We start from the raw sequence: 21410 nt of genomic DNA, 5'->3' as shown, positions 1-21410 counted from the left end.
GTTTGCAGAGCGAATCGAGGTCACGGCGATCTGGAACTACAAAAGATGTCTCCTTGTTTTGTAAAACAAACTGGTTTGCAGTTAGAGTCACAGGGTCAAACATTTATTACAACTTCTGCCCTGTCCCGAGTCAAGCCGATCTACCACTTGGCGCAGCGGTCCAGGATGTAGGGCGTGAAATACGTCACGAGCACGCTGGCGCCGGCGCGCAGCAGGCCGAGGTGGGCCTCGCGCACGACGCTCTCGAGCGAGTTGGTGGAGTCGCCGTAGTCCTTGACCATCTTGTACTCGCCCGAGACGAGGTAGCAGACCACGGGCACTGTCTTCTTGGCAGCGAAGCTGGCCACGATGTCCGAGTAGAAGAGCGACGGCTTGACGATGACGCTGTCGGCGCCCTGCAGCACGTCGCGCTCGAAGGCCAGCGCGGCGTGGCTCGTGCTGCCCACGGGGTGCTGGTAGCGCTTGCGGTCGCCCTGGAACGTGGACTCGACGGCGTCGCGGAAGGGCGCGTACATGACGGAGGCCTTCTTGGACGTGTAGGCCATGATGGACACGTGCTCGAAGCCGTTGTCGTTGAAGATCTTGCGGATGGCGCCCACGCGGTTGTCCATCATATCGGACGGGCACACCATGTGCGCTCCGGCCCGCGCGTAGGCCAGCGCGATGCTGGCCAGGCGCTCCAGCGTGCGCGCGTTGTCCAGCACCAGCTCGCCGTCCACATCGCGCAGGATGCCGCAGTGGCCGTGGTCCGTGTACTCGCACATGCACACGTCGCAGGCCACGAGCAGCTCGGGAATGGCGCGGCGCAGCGCCCGCGTGCACTTGATCACGGGCGTGGCGTCGTCGTCGGCCATGGAGCCGCGTGCGTCCTTGTTCTCCACGACGCCGAAGAGCATGACGCTGGTCAGGCCCTTGGCCACGAGCGCGCGCAGGTGCGCCACGAGCGTCGCGAAGCCGCCGTCCGCGCCCTGGCCCCACTGCAGCTCCGGCTCGAGCCCGCGGATCGGCCGGTCCTCGGCGCGCAGCGTCACGAACAGCGGGTACATGAGCTGCGACGGGTGCAGGTGCGGCTCGCTCCACGCGCGCTGCGCGGGGTGGTGCAGGCCCGAGTGCAGGGAGTCCATGGGGGCGAGAGGAGCAGGAGTGTTGGTCACTTGCGCGCTGTCGGGAGACTTGGCGAATGAGCTGAGCTTTGGCTCAACTTTGATAGGTAAAGTGCGTCGATACTGACAGGCATACCGGTATATATACCGGTAATATGAAATGGGGCGCGTGCCATGAGCGGCTACGAAGAGATGGGGGTGATTTTGGGTAAAGGTAGGACTTTCGCACCGGAAAGGTCCAGGAAAATGGTCCCACATAAATGGTGTGGCACACGCCACTAACTTGTAACTTATTAGTGTTGAAGCTGATGGCGGCGGCGTTCGAGCGTGCGGCGCAGGAGCTCAAGGCGGCGGGCCGCGTGGCCGCTAGCGACGCGCAGAAGCTGCAGCTGTACGCGCTGTTCAAGCAGTCCACGGCAGGCGACTGCGGCGCGGCCGCGCCTAGCGCCTTCCGCGTCGTGGAGCGGGCCAAATGGTAGGAATTAGCCCTGGTTTTACTGCGTCCTCGCTATGTTTTACGTGCTGCCCGCTGCTGCAGGTCGAGCTGGAGCGAGCTGCGCGGCACGCCGCCGGAAGAGGCCAAGCGCCGCTACGTGCAGCTGGTGCAGACGCTGCTGCCGAGCGTCCAAGCGGCGGGGGACGCGGCGCCACAGCCGAAGCAGCAGCAGCAGAAGAAGCAGAAGTCAATGCAGAAGCCTACAGCGCCGATGCAGGGCCAAAGACCCAGGCAACAGGCCGCCGGAGGACGCGCCTCCTCCGTGCTGCTGCAGCTGACGTCGTGGCTGGCGGTGGCTGGGGCCGCGCTCTTGTTCGGCGTGAAGGCGGCGCTGCCCATGACCCGGCGCGCGGCCTACACGCTGCCCGACGAAGTGGCGCAGTACGAAGAGCTGGGCCAGAAGCTCTCGCCGCTGCTGTGGTTCGCGGTCGGGTACGCGGCCGTGATCTTGCTGCGCTCGAGGGTGCGTTGTACTTGGTGAATTTGTCATATTTGGGGGCCTTATACTGGCACGGAGTAGGAGCTGATGAACTGTTGGTGGAGCGTAGAGCTTCCCGTGGCCGAAGGGTCTGTGGGTCTCGACCGTTGCGCCGGTTGCGCGCTCCCGGGGTAGAAGGCGTCGACGTCGAGCGCTGGCGGAGTCAGAGCTGGATGTGTTTCTTCGCGAGCACGGGATTAAAGTCGTGCGCCAGGCGGAAGCGGGGAATACTGTCCCTCGCTTGGCTCTAAGTCTGCCCGAAGACGCCGACGCGTTCCAGTTTGGCGACTGCAGTGCCACGATTCCGTACACGGTCGAGCAGGTATGTTCGTTTATTGTGAAGGCAGCAGTGTTTGTAACTGTGCTGAGCTGCAATTTGTTTCCAGACGGCGGATGTGTACTACCGCAAGTTCAAGGAACCGTTGCCGGACCCAGCCAGTCGGTTGCTGGATTCGATTGAACTGGTCGAGGAGCGCCAACTCGACGAGTATTGCGCTGTATTCAAACGCCGGGTTTTACGCTTCCGGTACGTCTGCTGATGTTGTACGGTATCTTGGTGATATTGCTCACGTTTTGGAGGAATGTGGTGCAGAAATGAGGCACCGTCTTTAATCAAGCGGTTTGCGAGCTCAGATTTCGTCGAGTACATCGAAGACTCACTCTTGGACAAGCAGAATCGCGTACGTTTATCGCTGCTCTTGTGCTACGTTCATGTAAGATAATATTCTGATGACTTCGGTGTAGCTATTCTACGTGTATGTCAAGAACGAGTCTTTCCAGTCGTTGGGAGCCCTTGAAGATTTCTCCGTGTACAAAGCACACTCTGACAAACCGTATTGGTAGGCGATACCTTATGCCGTGCTATTTCGTTCGTGTAAGCAACATTGCTCTGACCGCGTGCAAATGCTGACTCTGGTCTCTTTAACAGGACGGATCTCCACCAGTTCTGTCGCGTTCATATCACGAGCTCATCGCTGTCCTTTTTCCGATCGAGGGTATGCATCGTGGTTAGTGAATGTCAGTTAGGATATTGTGCGCTAATTCCTGTTTTATGATGTGAACAGCTTGAAACATTCATCTCGAACTTCTACTGCAAGAATGCCCCGACGCCAGAAGCTATCATCTGCAGCGCATTACAGAGGAGTTCGGCGATCCTGCCGAGTAAAGAGGTAGCAGTATGCGAACCACGTTATGAACACGTACTCGTGACCCCGATTTGTTCGTTGACGGTTTCCATTCTTGGTGATGAGGGGACACCAGCTATCTTCCACTCTTTAAGGGGCCGCGCAAATAGCTGGTCCCAGGTTGGACAGGATGTCCAAGGTGCTGGAGCAGCTGATTGCGCGCGGGCGACGCGAGCGCAAACCGACCGAGCAACGCGATGTTGCCTTTAGCTTGGCTGAAATCTCGACCAATGCTGAGCTACACGAGAAGATGGTGTCCAAGGGCGTGGTAAAGGCTCTGCTTACGCTAATTCTCCAGTCGAGTGACCCCGAGGCGCTTCGCCTAGCATGCCTGTGTCTGGCTAATGTGGCATCATGTCCAGCAAGCCGGGTTAAGATCGTTGAAGACGGTGCGCTGCCGCCACTCGTGAATTTCTTCAAGGACGTTGAGAATGAAAACGATGCCGTGGCGAAGCAGTATATAGCGATGATCATTGGCAATTTAGCAGCTGAGCCGGAGAATCACGAGGAAATTGTACAACTTGGTACGATTGAGCCGCTTGTCCAGCTATTGGATCCTGAAATGGTCCATTCGGGCGTGTATTGTGCCTTTGCGCTGGCAAATCTGTCGGTGAACAACGAGTATCGACCCCAGATCGTTGATGAAGGTGCGATCCCTCGTCTTATCGCTCTGGCATGCTGCAAGGAGTTGAACGCGCAACGGCAGTCATTGGCGTGTCTTCGTGGAATATGTATCTCGCCGGCCAACCGGATCGTCGTAGTCAAGGAAGGGATGTTGGACCCTCTCGTGCTAATGGCACGCTCGGACGAGCCCGACATCCAGCGCGAAGTTGCAGCTGCGTTTTGTGCGCTTTCAGCTACGCCCGAAAACAAAGTAGAGATATCGGACCGAGCACTGCTCACGATTATTTCGATGTCACTATCTGGAGATCCTGCAGTCGAAGAGTACGCGTGCAGCACGATCGCCAATCTGGTGGAGTTGCATGAGCTGCACGATAAATTACTGCGCGAGAACGGCTTAGCATCTATTATGGCGTTGGCGGTAGCCAGAGATCTCAATACTCGCTCGGAGGCTTGTCGATGCCTGGCTAATCTCACAGCGAATGAGGAAGTGCAACCAGCGCTGATGAAGGAAGGTGTGCTACAGCCGCTGGCAGCAGCGCTCATACTGGACCATCACGTATGTCAGCGGTATGCAGCACTGGCGCTTGCTAACCTGAGCACGACCGCCAGCTACCAAGTTCAAATTGTTGGCCTGGGCACTATTAAGCCACTTATCGCGCTTGCTCAAGCTTTTGACCGTGAGCTTGAAGCCCGACGCTACGCTGTGCTAGCGATAGCCAACCTGGCTGCTATGAAAGCTAACCATCCAGCGCTAGTTGAAGCTGGATGTCTCCTGTCGCTGTTCTCTCTGGCGAGTACGGCCGATGCACTAAGCCAGTATTATGTTGCGTTTGCCCTAGCAAACTTTGCGTCGAATGAGCAGAATCACACGCGCATGATGGAAGAGGGCGGGCTCCAGCCAATTATCACCCTGGCATCGTCTGAAGACACCGATGTACATCACCAAGCCATTGCTGCTCTGCGTGGCCTTGGTGTGAGCGAGGCGAACAAAATCAAGATCCTGCAGGAAGGCGGATTGGAACCTCTTGTGTTGCTACTTCAGTCTGATGACCTAGAGATTTTACGCGAAGCTTGCGCAGCACCTCTGTAATTTGTCTGTTAGCGAGGAGACCAAATACGAGATTGCCAAGAGTGGTGCGGTAACGCCGTTAATCGCTCATGCTCAGTCTGAAGATATGGATCTTGCTCGCCAGAGCTGCGCTACTCTAGCTAATCTCGCCGAGGTGGAGGAAAACCAAGAGAAAATATGCGCAGATGGAGGTGTCCCGCCCCTGATTGCCATGATGCGCTCCCAGTTCGTGGAGGTTCAGCGCGAGGCTGGTCGTGCTTTAGGCAACCTGTCAGCCTTCCGCCTCAATCATGAGGACATTATTGAGCACGGTGGTCACCAGCTTCTGATCTCGTACTTGCTGTCACCTGACATGGCTTCTCAGCGCGTTGGTGCATTGGGCATTTGCAATCTTGCCACAAACCCTGCTATGCGAGAGCTTCTCATGGAAAGTGGCGCCATGGAGCCCCTTATGTCACTTGCACGGTCGGAGGATGTGGAGTTAGAAATCCAGCGGTTTGCAATTCTCGCTATCGCAAACCTTGCTACGTGTGTTGAAAACCACCGCGCTATCGTAGAGGAAGGTTCGCTGCCACTACTTATTTCGTTGTCCAGTGCTCCAGATGAAGAAGTTCGGCAGTACGCCGCTTTCGCATTAGTCAAGGTTGCGCTCAACGCTGATCTCCGCAAGCAGATTACTGACGAAGGCGGGCTGGAGCCCGTGCTTTTCCTTGCACGTACCCAGAGCTCTGACTTACAAGCGGATGTGCTACCGGCTATCTGCACGTTGTCGTTCGCGGATGCAAACAAGTCCGACATCTGCAAGTGTGGTGGTTTGCCACCAATCCTGTCAGCGCTTAAGAGTGTTGATGTGGGTGTTCAACGACAAGCCCTTTGTGCAGTAGCAAATTTGGCCGAAGATGTGGAGAACCAAAGCCACCTCGTGGCCAACGGTGCTATCCCGCCTATTGTGGATGCTCTGCTGCACGGAAGTATCATTGAGCAGCGTGAGGCGGCTCGGGCACTAGGGAATCTATCTGCGAACTGTGACTTTGCTGAAGTGATCTTGCGACAAGGTGCGGTGCCACCGCTCGTGCAGCTTGTGGGTAGTGAAGTGGTGGATTGCCAACGTATGGCAGCGATGGCGCTCTGCAACCTCGGTACGAATGTGAACAACCAACCCAAATTGTTAGCTCAAGGAGTACTTCCTCCTATCCTTGCGCGTATCGAAGAAGCGTTGGATCCTCGCTCGCTCGCAGACAATGATGTCATTCGGTATTGTCTCCTGGTGATGGCCAACTTGGCTGTTTCACCTTCGACCCATGAGGAAATACTGGATAAGGCGCTGACTTTCCTAGCTGGTTACGCCAAGCATCGGGATGTCAAGTGCCGACAGTTCGCCATCTTCGCACTTGGAAACTTGTGCAGCAATCCGAACAACATCGAGCGCATTGTAGCTGCCAACTGCCTGCAGCCTATAATCTCTTTCGCATTTCCGGGAGATGCTAATGTGCAGTTTCAAGCCATTGCTGGACTCCGAGGACTATCAGTAAATCAAGTGGTTCGACAACAGGTTGTACGTCTTGGCGCTCTGGAGCCGCTTATCCTTGCAGCCTCGAGTGAAAGTATTGAAGTACAACGTGAGGTAGCGGCGACACTCTCCAATTTGTCGCTGAGTGAAGAGAACAAGATCACGATGGCTCGTGGTGGATGCTTACCAGCGCTCATTGCACTAGCAAGCAGTCGAGATTCGTACCGTGAACGTCAGGCCGTGTGTGCACTTGCCAATTTGGCTGAAATGATTGAAGGACATACGCACAAGAAAATGCTCGAAGAAGGTGTACTAACACCTCTGTACGCTCTAGCAACTGGTGCCGACTTGGAGGTCAAACGCCAAGTGTCACGCTGTCTTGCTTTGTTCGCGGCCAAACCATCGAGTCAGGCTACGTTGCTGCGCAGCAACGCATTACGCTATATCGGAGCATTTGCGCAGGAGACAGAGGATGTGGTTTGTCGTCGATTCGGGACGTTGGCGATTGGAAATCTTGCTGTGGACCCCAAGAACCACCGTGATCTCTTCGACCAGGGTGCCGTCACGGCACTCATGACGGTGGATAAGGCTACTGATCTGGAGACTCGTCGTGCATTGGCATTTGCATTGAACAACTTAGCGGCTAACGAAAGCAATAGCGCACAAATCTCGAAGCTGGGAGTGCTGCGTACTGTGATCGCGCTACTTCATGACGCAGATGAAGATACACATTTGCAGGCGTGCTTTGCACTACGACGCATGGTTGTTGAGGCTAAGAACCGCACTCAAGCCGTATCGTTTGGTGCCCTTGCCCCGCTATTCAAATTAGCGCTGTCAGAAAGTGTTGAGGTCCAACGCGAAGTGTGTGCTGCACTCCGGAACTTATCACTGAGCGAAGACAATAAAGTTGTCATCGTGCTTAATGGTGGCCTGGCGCCTCTATTGACGTTAATCCACTCCGCGGACGGAGAGGTAGCTCATCAAGCATGTGGAGTACTAGCCAATTTGGCAGAAGTGGTGGAAAACCAGGGCCGAATGGTGAAGGATGGCGTCTTGCAACACATAAAGTTCGTGTTACGAGCAAAATCGTGGACGTGCAGCGCGAAGCTCTTCGCACCATTGCCAACATGTCAGCTGAGTACGCATATACAGCTGAAATCGTATCCGGCGGTGGTCTGACGCCACTCATGGCAGCGTTGAATGCACCCGATTTCCTGAGTCAACGGTATGCGGCGATGGGTATTGCTAATCTCTCCACAAACGTCGACAACATTACCAAGATCGTGCAGGATGCACTTGTGCCCACCCTTGTCGCGCTTGCAAATGGATCACTCAACGGTGACCTCGATACCCAAAGGTATGCTGTCTTCACGCTCACCAATATTGCAAGTGTGCGGGCTACTCAATCCGTACTTGTCGACGCTGGTGTACTCCCGCTGTTCGCCGACTTGTTGCAACACGCTGACATGGCGTTGCGAAACGGAGCGGCATTCGGCATCGCTAACTTCACAGCGTTTCCAGACAACCATGCGATGCTTCTTGAGCTGGGAGACACCTTCCTGGAAGCTTTACTTCGTCTGCTGGAGTCTCAGGACGCGAAGTGTCAATATCGAGCTGTTTGTGCATTGCGAGGACTATGTGTGAACGAGCTAGCGCGTCGGGAATTTGTACGCCGTGGTGTTTTGCGTCCACTGCTAGCTTTAACAAAATCCGAGGATATGGATGTGCAGCAGGAGGTGCTAGCTTGCTTGTGCAACCTGTCGCTCAGTGGTTGCGTCGGAGCTTACCCAGAAGTGTTCATTGCGGCGTGCGAGATGCAGTCGCTTGTGGCATTTTGTGCTCTGCCGATGCTACCTATCGACTTTTGGCGCTGTGACGTTGGGCAATCTTGCAGCGAAGACCGAGTACCAAGACGAGCTGGTTGCAGCTGGTGCGGTATCGCCATTAGTCGAAGTGGCTAACAGCGTCGACCTTGAGACACATCGATGCATTGCTTTCGCCTTGTGTAACCTTGCGGCTAACCCAGATCGCAGGCAAATGGTTGAGGCTATGGGAGGTCTACCTCCAATAATTCAGCTAGCTTGTTCCGACGACGTGGACGACCAGAAGACAGCCATCGCAGCACTTCGTGGCCTCTCGAACCGTCCTGAAACCCGCTTGCATATCGTGTCGGAAGGTGGATTGGAGCCTTTGGTGTTGGGAGCTCGTTCATCTGATACCGAATTGCACCGTGAGGTTACTATGACAGCATACAACTTGTCCCTTGCTGAAAAGAACAAGCTCATAATCGCCGCTTCGCCGCTAATGGGGAATCTGATCACCCTCATGCTGTCAAATGATGAAGATACGGCTGCTTTTGCGTGCGCTAGTGTTGCCAACATCGCTGAAAACTCTGACACGCATGGAGCTATTGCGGAGCACCGCGGTTTGAGATTTTTTCTGGAATTTGAGGCTCACGGTGCTCCGGCGCGGGTAGCTCGTGAGGCAGTCAAGTGCGTGGCGAACCTCTCTTCAAACTACTCGCTCCACGACTTGTTGCTCGCTGATGGTTGCCACGAATTCCTTGTTCGAGCTATACAACATGCGGATCCAAAGACTCGGCTTTTGGTGTTATCGGGCTAGGAAACCTCGTGTCAAACCCGCAGAATCACTCCCGGGTGCTGCGCGAAAGGTTGTGGTGCCCCTTATTGAGCTGGCCTGTGATGCAGACCACGCAGAGCCTCGCCAGTTTGCACTGCTTGCTCTTGGTTGTATCTTCACGAACGAAACAAACCACGAGCCATTCGTGGATAACGGAGTTCTTCCTGCACTTATTGCGGCCCTGGACACGGCTAATGACATGGAGACGCGCTTCTACGCCGCTTTTGCGCTGGGCAAGATATCTACCAACGAGTCACTCCATGAGCTTATAGGTCAGTTGAGCGATAGTGGCGGACCTCTTATCCAATTAGCCCTCGATGCTGAAGATGCAAAGCATCCAAGCGCTCAGTGTCATGCAGTTTCAGTGCTGCGCCGCATTACGAATTTGGATGTGAATCGAGTATCCATGGTGGCGCAACATCGTGAGTCTCTCGCGGCGGCGCTTCTTGCTTGTGCGCGACGCACAGAACTGCTAGAGAATCAGCGTGAGGCAGCAGCGTGTTTGTGCAATTTGAGTCTGGCTCAAAGCAACAAGCTCATATTTGTGAGCAGCTCACCGACGCTTTTCCAGCAACTTTTTGCGCTGTGTTCGTCTCCTGATGTCGAGGTTGCACGAAATGCTTGTGGTGCGGCAGCGAATCTCGCAGAAAATATCCGGACGCATGAATACATGATCGATGTTCACGCAGTACACGTAGGAGTGAAGGCGATGCGAAGTCGACACTTGCCGGTATACCGTGAAGCCTCCAGGCTTGTCGCCAATCTGATGAGTACGCCAGAGTTTCATGCCGTGCTTCTCAACGAGGAAGGTCTTGCTGCAGTAGCCCGCGTCGCCAAGATAGAAGATCACGAGTGTCAATATAACACGGCGCTCGCTCTGCACAAGCTTACGAGCAACTCCGATACTCACCGCGCTATGCTGGGCAGTGGGTCCGTTCAAACACTGCACATGCTGCTTGGTGCTCCTGGGTTGGATGTTCAGCGTCAAGCGGCAGCAGCACTTAAGACTCTAGCTGCAAATAAAGACAACAAGCCCACGCTAGCTGAGGACGGCGGGACCATGTTGGCTCTTATATCGCTGCTACGAAGTGCTGACGTGACACTCAAAACCATGGGAGCTGCAGGAGTACGGCATCTGTCACTATATGCACCGGTAAAAACTCAGTTCGTGCATGAAGGTGGTCTTCCTCCTCTTTTCAGCTGTTGTGCCGTAGACGATGACGACGTCAGACTTCAATGCGCCGGGGCGATGGCCACACTGAGTGAGAACGTATTGAATCAAGTGCAAATGGTGCGCGAAGGAGCCTTGCAAGCTCTCTTAGCACTCACAAAGGCGTGTTATCACGTGGAGATCGCGCGGCACACGAGTCGCACTTTTGCCAACTTGTCCAGCAATCCTGAGAACCACCTAGGCGTATTTTCTCTCGAGGAGTTCCGCGCAGTGTTCAAGCTCGCTCACAGCAAAGAAGAGTTTTGTGGTCGCGATGCAGCGATGTGCCTTGGAAACCTGGCTGTCACGACACACAACCAGTACCAAATCTCGGAGCTCGGCGGCCTCGTTCCGCTATCTGAGCTATTGAAGAGTGAATTCGCTTCGACACGACAGTATGCTGCTCGCGCTTTCTACCGTCTCAGTGCTCACGCAGAAAACCAGCATCGCATTGTCGATGCTGGCGCGTTACCCGCACTGATTGCACGCCTCGGTGAGGTTGATAACCAGGAAATTCAGCGCTGCGCTGCTATGGCCATCTGTAACTTGTCCAGCAATTCCAGCAACGAGCAGAAAATTATGAAGGCAGGCGGCATGCGCGCGCTGGTAGGTCTACTGCGATCCCCTAGTATGGAGTGTTCCAAGTATGCGGCCATGGCACTATGCAACCTGACAGCCAACCCAGCTAATCAACTGCACCTCGTGGTGCAAGATGACGGTCTTGATCCGCTCGTAGACCTCGCAGGGTCTCATGATCCAGAGTGCTCTCGCTACGCCAGCATGACCCTCGCGAACGTATCCGCTCATCGCCAGAATCGCCTCATAGTTGTGGAGCGCCATGCACTACGACCGCTACGGGCATTATGCTTGTCGCCAAACCTCGAATGCCAACGCAGCGCGGCCTTGGCTCTCTACAACGTGTCATGTGCCCAAGCAAACCAATTGAAACTCGTGGAGGCAGGCATCGAATCTGCACTGGTGCGACTTGCTGGTGCAAAAGATGGAGACTGCAAACGATACGCCACCATGACCTTGTGTAACTTGGCGGCTAACAGTGAGACCCGATCGGCCGCAGCACGTGGTGGAGGATTACAAGCACTCTTGCTGGCTGCGAAAGACGCAGCCGATCCAAGTGTGCGTCGATATGCCTGCATTGCGTTGTGTAACTTGGCTTGTGATCCACTACTCCAGGTTCAAGTACTCGTTCACGGTGGTCTCGCGCCTATCCTCGCGCTCACGGAAGATGATGATGATCTAGAAAGTCAGCGGTTCGCTATCATGGCGCTGTCAAACTTGGCGGCGAACGAGAACAACCATGACCACATGATCGGACGTGGCGTTTTGAAAGTGGCGCTGCGGTTGGGCCAGTCAAAGGATGAGGACATACGTTTGTACGCAGCCTTCGCGTTGGCAAACTTCGCTGGTAATACATCACAATGCGCGGCTATCGGAGATGAAGGTGGCATTGCAGCACTCATTATGCTAGCTCACGCTGAAGACTCCAACTCTCACACGCTCGCGGTGTCTGCTCTGCGTCGGCTGTGTCAGTTTTCGGCTCAAAATCGTGGGCGCATCGTGCGCGGTGGTGGTTTGGCTCCGTTAGCCATTGCTGGCATGTCTGAGGAGCTCGAGACGCAGCGTGAAGTCGCTGCGACGTATTGTAATTTGTCGCTCAGTGACGAGTACAAGGTAGAAATCGTTGAGCAAGGAGCCCTTCGTCCATTGATCAAGCTGGCACAGTCGCCCGACCTTGAGGTCGCTCGCCAAGCATGCGGAGCTCTTGCGAATCTTGCTGAGCACCAGGACACGCACTCCCATTTCGTGGCTGAACGCAGCGGAAACTTCCTCATTGCTCTCATGAAGCACCGTCACGAAGAAATTCACCGAGAGGCATCACGTACGATCGCGAATCTGCTCTCAAGTTTCGAGCACCACACGGATATGATAGCTGATGGTCTTCCAGGCCTCGTTCATCTTGGACTATCGCTGGATCCTGAGTGCCAATACAATGCTGCACTAGCACTGCGCAAGCTTGCACCAAACTTTGCAAGTCATCGCGGACTTGTGTACGAAGGGGGTCTTAAGGCGCTGTTCTTCCTTTGCACGCTAAAGAACTGAATACGCGTCGACAGAGCGTACTAGCACTGCGTGATCTAGCAGCTAACAGTGAGTTCCGACGCATGTATGTAGAAGAAGGCGGACTCAAGGCTCTCATAACATTTCTTAGGGATGTCGATTCTTCGCTGCAAGCCCCTGCGGTTGCAGCATTGCGGCACCTGACTTCCTCGGCATCGCACCCGGAGATTAAGCAGCAAGCTGTCGAAGAAGGAGCTCTGCGCCCGGTGTTACGATGTCTGAACTCTAATCCTGGCGCAAAGGGGCTCCGAGACTTGCAGTGCCAGTGTGCTGGATTGGTGGCGAATCTGTCGGAGCATCCGGCGAACCAACAGAAAATTGTGGCTGAAGGTTTGACGAGTGCACTTGTCGTGTTGGCCAAGGTCTCTCCTGACAGTGCGGAGATTCTACAAGACGTCAGCCGTGCGATAGCCAACCTCTGCTCTAATGAGGAAAACCACATCGCAATATACAAGCAAGGTGCGCTGCTGTGCCTAATCCAGCTTACCGAGTCTGTGGATGACATCACGCAGCGATACGCAGCGATGGGCTTACGCTTCCTGTCGGCCAACCCAACCATTCGAGTATACATCGTGCAAGAATCACTTCTGCAGCCCTTCATTAAGCTGGCCCAAAGCCCGCTTCTGGACTACCAGCGCACAGCAGCGGCGGCATTTTCCAGCTTCTCTCTCAACGAAGAAAACAAGCTAAAGCTTGTACGCGACGGTGGCTTGACGCAGATCCTTCGATGCTGCGCTTACGATGACCTGGAAGTGAAGCGCGACTGCGTTTTCGCTTTGGCAAATGTTGCTGACTCGCTCGAGCATCAGTTAGATGTGGTGCGTGAAGGCGCTATCTCGGCCATGATAAATGTTGGAGCGCACGACGATGCTCGAGTGCAGCGTGACTGCGCGCGAGCATTCGCTTCGTTATCAGTCACGAATTCGATCAAGCCTGAGCTGGTCCGCCAAGGTGCGCTGCCTTCACTCTTCCGTCTTACACGATCTCTGGACGTGGCTACGCAGAGATTCGCAACGTTGGCGATATGCAACGTGGCTTCATCGGGCGATGACAAGGCGTTCATCGTGGAGCAAGGCGCAATTCGACCGCTTACGCACCTCATTCGCTTCCCCGACGCGCAGATTCAGCGTTATGCGGCGTTGGCACTTGCAGCTCTGGCCCTCGGTGGAATAGGCAACAACAAGCTGCGCTTGATCGAGGAGGGCGCTGTGCCCCCACTGATCGACCTACTTCGATATCCAAGCGCTGACGTGCAGCTCTGCGGTTGTTTGGCCTTGAACGCGTTGGCGCTCGGGAAGCTGAGCGTGACGAAGGTGTCGGTGATGCAAAGTGGTGGCCTATTGCCTCTATTAGCTCTGTTGGCGTCTACCGACGAGGAATGTGTCCGTTGTGCGCTCTACTGTTTGGGCTCGTTGGCTGAAAGTAAAGATGTTCTGCAGAAGTTGGTGGAACTGGGTGCTCTTGCTCACGTGATAGCGTTGACGAAGTGCATCGATACAGAGACGTTGAGGAATTGCGGGTACTTGCTAGCGCTGGTGGTGGAGCAGCAGACCGACTACCACGACGATCTGTACCGTGAAGGTGGTTTGGACGCAGCTATCGCCTTAGCCTGCGTCGAAGACATGGAGTGTCAAGAATACGCGACCTTCACACTGGCCCACCTTGCGTCCAACCGCGAGTACCAGGTCCGTCTTGTCGAGCGTGGCGCACTTCGGCCGCTTATCGCGATGATGTCAGTACATGCCGAGCCACGCCACTACGCCGGGCTAGCACTTCTGAAACTAGCCGACAACTACGAGAACCACTTGCGTATCGCCGAAGAGGGCGGTATTCAAGCTCTGCTTCGTATCGCGCGAGCTCGATCCACGGACGAGGAGCTGCAGTACAAGGCCTCCCTCAGCTTGGGTCAGCTCGCCAGCAACGCTACTCGTTCACTGCCTAACCACACAAATCTGAAAACGGGTGACGCCGTCATCGGCACCAGCGTCAACAAGATGGCTCAGATCACTCAAACAGTTGCTGCCAAGCGTGCTGCGAAGGACAAGACCACGCAATATCTCGACGATAAAATCGCGCGCGAGGCAAACAAGTAGAGTAGATTCGATGTTCAGCACGAGTACGTCGTAGCTGTAGGTTTTCACGAACCGACACGAGGATAATAGATCGATCTGTACGGACGTCGGGGGATAGTGCAGTTGTGGAAAACTAGCCGATCGCCGCCGCTTCGCGGCGGTGTGTGTGTGGTTAGTCGGAGCCGGTTACGCTCGCTGTTCCAGCTCGCTCCACTATTTGCCATAGCCCCTCTCCGCTTCGCCCCGGAGGGTGTACAGTTCGTTGCAACCCGTTACGCTCGCTGTGCCAGCTCGCTCCACTACTACGCGATCGCGTTCGGTGCTCGAATGTCCAGCATGCTTGAAGGTCCTGCGTGCATAAAGTTCCTGCAAGTCGCGTTTGAAGATCCGGGTTCACCCCTGTCCAGCGCACGTCTTGTATTTCGCGCGCTGTATCGCGAAATGTGTGTGGCACCCCGAATAGCAATATATTCTAACGGAGAGGATTTCGACCAATCACACAGCAGTAATAATATATTATGTATTTAGCTCACGCACAGACGGTCGTCGTCTATTTACTTTTTAGCGCTATCGCGCACATGCACAGGTTGCTATGTCGCGCACGCAGCGCACCGTTGTCGCTGTGCGGCGCTCGCGTCCTGTGGGACTCGCAGCGGCGCCCGACGTCCGCGCGCTGCGTCGCTTCGCCGCGCCCGAATTCGAATTCAAAAACGGAAATTTTAGCGGGGAGGCAATATCAGCCAATCACAGGACGAATAGATATCACGCAAAAAATAAGCCAGTCCGGAAGATGGTGGGATGCCATAGGGCAGGTTACTAATGCGTTCATGCAGGGCGGTAGGACGATGCGCTATGGTAGGCTAAGGCCCGAAGACAGAGAACGGACGGACTGACGGACAAACACACCGGAGACTCTGTTAGTTGTAGTAGACTAGCCGATCGCCGCCGCTTCGCGGCGGTGTGTGTGTGTGGTTAGTCGCAGGCGGTTACGCTCGCTGTTCCAGCTCGCTCCACTATTTGTCATAGCCCCCTCCGCTTCGTTCCGGCGGGTCTACAGTTCGGCGCAACCCGTTACGCTACTTGGAATACCGTTCGTTGTAACCCGTTCCGCTCGCTGTGCTAGCTCGCTCCACTACTGAACATACCGTTGCTCGCAACCCGTTCCGCTCACTGTGCCAGCTCCCTCCACTACTTGGAATACCGTTCGTCTCAACCCGTCACGCTCGCTGTGCCAGTTCGCTCCACTGCTTGGTCTACCGATCGTTGAAACCCGATACACTCGATGTTTCAGCTGGCACCACTACTACGTGATCCAACGTGCTTGAAGGTCCAGCGTACTTGAAGGTCGGACGTGCTTGTAGGTCCAACGGGACGCGCTTGGCGGTCGCTCCACTACTCGACATACCGTTCGTCACAACTCGTTACGCTCGCTGTCCCAGCTCGCTCCTCTACTTGCGATACCGTTCGTCGCAGCCCGTTACGCTCGCTGTCCCAGCTCGCTCCTCTACTTGCGATACCGTTCGTCGCAGCCCGTTACGCTCGCTGTTCCAGCTCGCTCCACCACTGACCATACCGTTCGTTGCAACCCGTTCCGCTCGCTGTTCCAGCTCGCTCCACTACTATGCGATCGCGCGAGGTGCTTGAAGGTCCTGCGGGCTTGAAGGTCCGACGTGCTTGAAGGCCCAGCGTTCTTGAAGGTCCGGCAGGTCGCACTTGAAGGACCATTCATCGTAACCCGTTACGCTCGCTGTGCCAGCTCGCTCCACTACTTGATTTCCTGTTGGTCACAACCCGTTACGCTCGCTGTGCCAGCTGGCTTCACTACTTGACTTCCTGTTGGTCCCAACCCGTTACGCTCGCTGTTCCAGCTCGCTCCACTACTTAGCCTACTGTTGGTCGCAACCCGTTCCGCTTGCTGTGCCAGCTCGCTTCACTACTTGGCTTACTGTTCGTCCCAACCCGTTACGCTCGCTGTGCCAGCTCGCTTCACTACTGAATATACTGTTCGTCCCAACCCGTTACGCTCGCTGTTCCAGCTCGCTTCACTACTGGATATACCGTTTGTCCCAACCCGTTACGCTCGCTGTGCCAGCTCGCTCCACTACTACGCGATCGCGTTCGGTGCTTGAATGTCCAGCGTGCTTGAAGGTCCTGCGGGCTTGAAGATTCAACGTGCTGATAGGTCGAGCGTGCTTGGCGGTCCGGCAGGTCGCGCTTGAAGGACCATTCATCGTAACCCGTTACACTCGCTGTGCCAGCTCGCTCCACTACTTCACTTCCTGTTGGTCGCAACCCGTTACGCTCGCTGTGCCAGCTCGCTCCACTACTTGACTTCCTGTTGGCCACAACCCGTTACGCTCGCTGTTCCAGCTCGCTTCACTACTCGATATACCGTTCCTTGCAACCCGTTACGCTCGCCGTTACAGATCGCTCCACAACTTGGTCTACAGTTCGTCTCAAACCGTTACGCTACTGAACATACCGTTCGTCTCGACCCGTTACGTTTGCTGTGTCAGCTCGCTTCACGACTTGGGCTACAGTTCGTCTCAACCCGTTACGCTCGCTGTGACAGCTCGCTCCTCTACTTGGTCTACTGGTCGTCTCAACCCGTTACGCTCGCTGTTCCAGCTCGCTCCACTACTTGACTTCCTGTTGACCGCAACCCGTTACGCTCGCTGTTACAGATTGCTCCACTACTGAACACACCATTCGTCCCAACCTGTTACGCTCGCTGTTCCAGCTCGCTCCACTACTACGCGATCGCGTTCGGTGATTGAAGGTCGTGGAGGCTTGTAGGTCCAGCGTTCTTGAAGTTCCGGCTTGCTTGAAGGTCCTGCAGGTCACGCTTGAAGGACCATTCATCGTGACCCGTTACGCTCGCTGTGCCAGCTCGCTCCACTTCTTGACCTACCGTTCGTCCTACCCCGTTACGCTCGCTGTGCCAGCTCGCTCCACTACTGAATATACCGTTCGTCACAACCCGTTACGCTCGCTGTGCCAGCTCGCTTCACTACTTGGCCTACTGTTCGTCCCAACCCGTACCGCTCGCTGTGCCAGCTCGCTCCACTACTTGGCCTACTGTTCGTCCCAACCCGTTACGCTCGCTGTGCCAGCTCGCTCCACTACTCGCTCGCTGTGCCAGCTCGCTCTTCTACTTTGCCTACCATTTGGCACAACCCGTTACGCTCGCTGTTCCAGCTCGCTCCACTACTACGCGATCGCGTTCGGTGCTTGAATGTCCAGCATGCTTGAACGTCGGGCGGGATGTGCTTGAAGGTCCTGCAAGTCGCGTTGGAAGGCCTCTGTCCAGCGCACGTCTTGTATTTCGCGCGCTGTATCGCGAAATGTGTGTGGCGCCCCGAATAACAATGTATTCTAACAGAGAGGGTTTCGGCCAATCACAGAGCAGTAATAATATATTATGTATTTATCTCACGCCCAGAAGGTCGTCCTCTATTTACTTTATAGCGCTATCGCGCACATGTACAGGTTGCTATGTCGCGCACGCAGCGCACCGTCGTCGCTGTGCGGCGCTCGCGTCCTGTGGGGCTCGCAGCGGCGCCCGACGTCCGCGCGCTGCGTCGCTTCGCCGCGCCCGAATTCGAATTCAAAACGAAATTTTAGCGGGAGCAAATCGGCCAATCACAGCACGAATAGATATCACGCAAAAATATAAGCCAGTCCGGAAGATGGTGAAATGCCATAGGGCAGGTTACTAATGCGTTAATGCAGGGCGGTAGGACGATGCGCTACGGCAGGCTGATGCCCCAAGGGCGGAATACGACGAACAGGACAGACACACCACTCTGTTAGTTGTGTAGGACTATTGATCGCCGCCGCTTCGCGGCGGTGTGTGTGGTTAGTCAGGCGGTTACGCTCGCTGTTCCAGCTCGCTCCACTATTTGTCATAGCCCCTCCGCATCGTTCCGGCGGGTCTACAGTTCGGCGCAACCCGTTCCGCTACTTGGCATACCGTTCGTCTGCAGCTCGCTCCACTACTGAACATACCGTTTGTCTCAACCCGTTCCGCTCGCTGTTCCAGCTCTCGTCACTACTTGGCCTACTGTTCGTCTCAACCCGTTACGCTCGCTGTGCCAGCTCGCTCCACTACTTGCCATACCGTTCATCCCAACCCGTTACGCTCGCTGTGCCAGCTCGCTCCACTACTTGACTTCCTGTTGGTCACAATCCGTTACGCTCGCTGTTACAGCTCCATTCACTACTGTATATACCGTTTGTCCCAATCCGTTACGCTCGCCGTTACAGATCGCTCCACAACTTGTTGTACAGTTCGTCTCAACCCGTTACGCTACTGAACTTACCGTTCGTCTCGACCCGTTACGTTCGCTGTGTCAGCTCGCTTCACGACTTGGTCTACAGTTCGTCTCAACCCGTTACGCTCGCTGTGCCAGCTCGCTCCACTACTGGACTTCCTGTTGGTCGCAACCCGTTGCGCTCGCTGTGCCAGCTCGCTCCACTTTGCTACTTGACTTCCTGTTGATCGCAACCCGTTACGCTCGCTGTTCCAGCTCGCTCCACTACTTTCGTGCCAGCTCGCTCCACTACTTCACTTCCTGTTGGTCACAACCCGTTACGCTCGCTGTTCCAGCTCGCTTCACTACTTGCCATACCGTTCGTCGTAACCCGTCACGCTCGCTGTGCCAGCTCGCTCCACTACTGAATATACCGTTCGTCGCAACCCGTTACGCTCGCTGTGCCAGATCGCTCCACTACTGAATCTACCGTTCGTCACAACCCGTTACGCTCGCTGTGCCAGCTCGCTTCACTACTACGCGATCGCGCTCGGTGCTTGAAGGTCCGGTGTACTTGAAGGTTCGGCGTGCTTGAAGGTCCTGCAAGTCGCGTTTGAAGGTCCGGACTCACCCCTGTCCAGCGCACGTCTTGTATTTCGCGCGCTGTATCGCGAAATGTGTGTGGCACCCCGAATAGCAATATATTCTAACAGAGAGGGTTTCGGCCAATCACAGAGCAGTAATAATATATTATGTATTTAGCTCACGCCCAGAAGGTCGTCCTCTATTTACTTTATAGCGCTATCGCGCACATGTACATGTTGCTATGTCGCGGACGCAGCGCACCGTCGTCGCTGTGCGGCGCTCGCGTCCTGTGGGGCTCGCAGCGGCGCCCGACGTCCGAGCGCTTCCTCGCTCCGCCGCGCGCGGAATTCAAAAAAGGAAATGTGAGCGCTGAGGCAAAATCGGCCAATCACAGGACGAATAAATAACGCATAAGCCAGTCCGGAAGATGGTGAGATGCCATAGGGCAGGTTACTAATGCGTTAATGCAGGGCGGTAGGACGATGCTCTACGGCAGGCTGATGCCCCAAGGGCGAATACGACGGACAGACAAACACACTGGAGACTCTGTTAGTTGTAGGGGACTATTGACGCCGCCGCTTCGCGGCGGTGGGTGTGGGTTTGGCCACAGTAGACCGCCGCCTCCGCTTCGCTCCGGCGGGCTGGTTGGTTTGCTTATACAACGCTTGACGTTGGTATGGTATACCCGCTTCGCTCCGGCGGGCGATGGTTTCGTCAAAGGGATGCATTGCTAATGTGAAACGCACTTCCAAAAAGACATGTATTTATGTAATTATGAAGTGTGTACTGCTGAATGCCTACTCCGCCTAAGCATCTTCGAATATCTGCCTGTACACAATGTTGTCAGTGTATGCACCGTCGTCTTCCTCCAGCTCCGGATACTCGATCAAAGCCTTGAACTTGGACCTGGATGTAACTCTCGACAGCGCCACGTAGAGCTGTCCGTGGGAGAAGCAGGGTGTCGCCAGATACAAACCTAGGTTCTGGACGGTTTGGCCTTGGGCTTTGTTGATGGTCATGGCGAAAGCTGGTACAACTGGAAACTGCTTGCGTCGCAAGCGGAAGGGGAACTCGCGCGCGTCCCCATCGCTGACGAAGACGATCCTTGGAATTAGAACGTTTTGGCCTATGCGCTCGCCAGTCATGATGGTAGCATGAATAACGTGGGGCTTGAGCTGGACAACCCGTAGTCGCGTTCCGTTGCAGAGGCCCAAGTCGGGGTTCAGGTTTCTCATCATCATAATTGGGGCGCCTTCCTTCAATGTAAGTTTGTGTGGAGGAATACCGTTGATAGTCACCGAATGCAACACCTCCGGCTCGAAGAAGTTTCCTTCGTTGTCGTCATCCACTGAATCCACCGATAGATACTCGCGGGCCTCCCCGGAGAGTCGTTCAGAGACAGCTTGGTTGATGCGGTGCACCACGGCGTTGGTAGTCGTCAAGATGGTCCTGTTGGCGAAGTACTCGTCCGTAGCAACCTCGGGATCGTTGATGTCGGCGTACATCTTATCAATAATGTTCTTCAAACCCCGTGGAACAGCTCCAGGTGTGATTTCTTCGTCTTCAATGTCGTCTCCTTCTTCGTAGATGTTGTCGATCAGCATATCGCGCGGAATCTTCACAAAGTCCCTGCCCAGGGACCTGTTGACCTCGTGTCTACCCTCTCCCACTTGTAGGAGAAACTCCGAGAAAGCTGCGAGCTCTGCGGCGGTGCTTTCGTTACTTGCCGATTGTACACGCATGTTTTCCGTGAGATGCAGCTGCTTGAAGTGTCGCCATAGCGTAGATGACTTCAGACACGCGCCGATGGTCTCCGCTGGTGTGCCGCGCACTACCACCGGCAAAATCTGGCGGAAGTCACCGGAAAGTACAAATACTTTCCTCCAAAAGGCTCCTGGTCGTTACCCATGATGTCACGCAAAGACCTGTCCACCGCTTCGAAGGCGTGCCTGTGAGTCATTGGAGCTTCGTCCCAGATAACCAAACTGGCTCGCTCGATCAACATCTTGAGGCGCGATTGTTTGTAAATCGCACACGTCGACTTGTCGTT

The 21410-nt window shown here is 55.2% G+C and overlaps 5 protein-coding genes across 5 annotated transcripts; 4 read left to right on the top strand and 1 right to left on the bottom strand.

Moving 5' to 3' along the window:
- Positions 1 to 140: 140 nt before the first annotated feature.
- On the bottom strand, positions 141 to 1124 carry IUM83_13339 (Delta-aminolevulinic acid dehydratase; the record flags this gene model as incomplete). Its single annotated transcript, XM_067938008.1, has 1 exon — positions 141 to 1124. One exon carries the CDS (start codon positions 1122 to 1124, stop codon positions 141 to 143), a length of 984 nt encoding a protein of 327 aa, XP_067788252.1.
- Positions 1125 to 1277: 153 nt separating this feature from the next.
- Positions 1278 to 3355, top strand: IUM83_13338 (Acyl-CoA-binding protein 3; the record flags this gene model as incomplete). The annotated part of the gene is made up of 10 exons (XM_067938007.1): positions 1278 to 1317; positions 1401 to 1578; positions 1642 to 2062; positions 2148 to 2399; positions 2464 to 2603; positions 2670 to 2757; positions 2822 to 2916; positions 3006 to 3072; positions 3142 to 3252; positions 3338 to 3355. The coding sequence occupies 10 exons, from the start codon at positions 1278 to 1280 to the stop codon at positions 3353 to 3355; spliced, it is 1410 nt and encodes a 469-aa protein (XP_067788251.1).
- Positions 3356 to 3391: 36 nt separating this feature from the next.
- IUM83_13337 (putative vacuolar protein) lies at positions 3392 to 4975 on the top strand (the record flags this gene model as incomplete). Its single annotated transcript, XM_067938006.1, has 1 exon — positions 3392 to 4975. The coding sequence occupies one exon, from the start codon at positions 3392 to 3394 to the stop codon at positions 4973 to 4975; it is 1584 nt and encodes a 527-aa protein (XP_067788250.1).
- Positions 4976 to 5165: 190 nt separating this feature from the next.
- On the top strand, positions 5166 to 12432 carry IUM83_13336 (putative vacuolar protein; the record flags this gene model as incomplete). The annotated part of the gene is made up of 2 exons (XM_067938005.1): positions 5166 to 7307; positions 11506 to 12432. 2 exons carry the CDS (start codon positions 5166 to 5168, stop codon positions 12430 to 12432), a joined length of 3069 nt encoding a protein of 1022 aa, XP_067788249.1.
- A 62-nt stretch (positions 12433 to 12494) lies between these two features.
- Positions 12495 to 14543, top strand: IUM83_13335 (Vacuolar protein; the record flags this gene model as incomplete). The annotated part of the gene is made up of 1 exon (XM_067938004.1): positions 12495 to 14543. One exon carries the CDS (start codon positions 12495 to 12497, stop codon positions 14541 to 14543), a length of 2049 nt encoding a protein of 682 aa, XP_067788319.1.
- Positions 14544 to 21410: the final 6867 nt, after the last annotated feature.

Source organism: Phytophthora cinnamomi (genome assembly GCF_018691715.1).
Source record: "Phytophthora cinnamomi strain GKB4 chromosome Unknown Contig54, whole genome shotgun sequence".
Lineage (NCBI taxonomy): Eukaryota > Oomycota > Peronosporomycetes > Peronosporales > Peronosporaceae > Phytophthora > Phytophthora cinnamomi.
Note: the sequence above shows the minus strand (reverse complement) of the source record. Positions and strands in the feature narration are given on the sequence as shown.